Source organism: Morus notabilis, unplaced genomic scaffold, assembly GCF_000414095.1.
Source record: "Morus notabilis unplaced genomic scaffold, ASM41409v2 Scaffold6687, whole genome shotgun sequence".
Taxonomy (NCBI): Eukaryota; Viridiplantae; Streptophyta; class Magnoliopsida; order Rosales; family Moraceae; genus Morus; species Morus notabilis.
The window spans coordinates 1-1602 of record NW_010365523.1 but is presented as its reverse complement, the minus strand read 5'-3'; the positions used below and the strand labels follow the sequence as shown (position 1 = coordinate 1602).

The window sequence follows — 1602 nt, the reverse complement described above, 5'->3', positions numbered from 1 at the left end:
TGAATATTCTGCTCATGTTCCTGTGAGCATTAATGATTTTTCTGTTTTTCCGTGGGGAATGGTCTTTTGGGGCATAAAGTCATCATCAAAAACGGATCATTTAGGAAATTTTCCTTTTGGCGCATGGTCAAATGTTAAATAAATTTTTTTAATTTAGTCTAATATCGGCAAGGATCAGAAAAAATGTTGTGTTACTGATATTGAATTTTCGCTTATTTGTTTCCATAATCGTTGATGAGTCGTGTTCCTGAATTTATGTTATCCATAAAATTGTTTATTGTCCCATATATGCAGTCTCCACTTTGTTAACTTTAAATGCTCAATCCTATTTTCCAATCTATCCTATAGTGAATATTTCATTATCGGATAGTAAATACAACTCACATTAGCATTTTAGCCTAATCTTCTCTTTGTGAGACTTTACACAGCATGATGCACTGTGTGAATCTGTTCTCTTTTTTTTACTCTCTTTTTCTTTTTTATTTATTTATTTATTTTTTTATTTTTTTAGATTTTTAAGATTGGATGTTTACTTGCGTGATCAAGCATTTGGGTAAGCAGTTACATTTGAATGATTTATATTGTAGCTTTGTTTGAATGATTTGTTTGGTGTGGCCTTAGAAGCAGGAAAGTGTAGTTACTTAAATTTCTCTGTTCTCTTTTATGTTCTTTCATCCTCCTGCAATTAGAATTAGCTGATGAGGTTATGAATTTTCTCCAGATTTAATGCAGTTGGATGTTTGCCAGGGATGTTTGATGGATGATGATAATACAGAACGATAAAATGTCTGCTCCTTCTTCAAGGGAGCGTGCTCAACAGCTGTATGACAAGGTATTTTCTTTTCAAATTGAAAAGTTAAATTTGTTGAGTTTTTGATTTCTCCTCTGGGCTATAGTTAATATTGTTTTGCAGGACCTTATCGTTTCCTTCCTATGAATATGAAAAATCTTATGGGGTGTCACACGTGTTTCTCTGTGCAGATAAATGAGTTGGAGAATCGGCGTCGAAGGTCTGCTCAGGCCCGAGTTCCATCAGATCCCAATGCATGGCAGCAGATCCGTGAAAATTACGAGGCAATAATTCTTGAGGATCATGCTTTTTCTGAGCAGCACAATATTGAATATGCTTTGTGGCAGTTGCATTACAGGAGGATTGAGGAACTAAGAGCACATTTCAACGCTGCTCGTTCTTCTGGTTCAAACCCATCGCAGAGTGTGAAGGGCCCTACACGGCCTGATCGACTTACAAAAATAAAACTGCAGTTTAAAACCTTTCTTTCAGAAGCAAGTGGGTTTTACCATGATTTAATAGTGAAAATCCGAGCAAAGTATGGGCTTCCTCTGGGTTATTTCTCTGAGAATTCAGATAACCAAAATGTCACGGAGAAGGATGGAAAAAGATCTGCTGAAGTAAAAGGTTTGATATCATGCCATCGTTGTTTGATATACTTGGGCGACCTTGCACGCTACAAAGGATTGTATGGGGAGGGTGACTCCAAGACTCGTGAGTTTGCTGCAGCTTCAAGTTACTACTTGCAAGCTGCATCACTTTGGCCATCAAGTGGGAATCCTCATCATCAGGTTTTTTATTTTATTTTTTAT

The 1602-nt window shown here is 36.5% G+C and overlaps 1 protein-coding gene across 1 annotated transcript; it reads left to right on the top strand.

Moving 5' to 3' along the window:
* Positions 1-721: 721 nt before the first annotated feature.
* LOC112093597 (protein SMG7-like) lies at positions 722-1581 on the top strand (the record flags this gene model as incomplete). Its single annotated transcript, XM_024172376.1, has 2 exons — positions 722-832; positions 982-1581. Coding segments are annotated over exons 1-2 (672 nt in total), but the record flags the coding sequence as incomplete, so codon positions are not given.
* Positions 1582-1602: the final 21 nt, after the last annotated feature.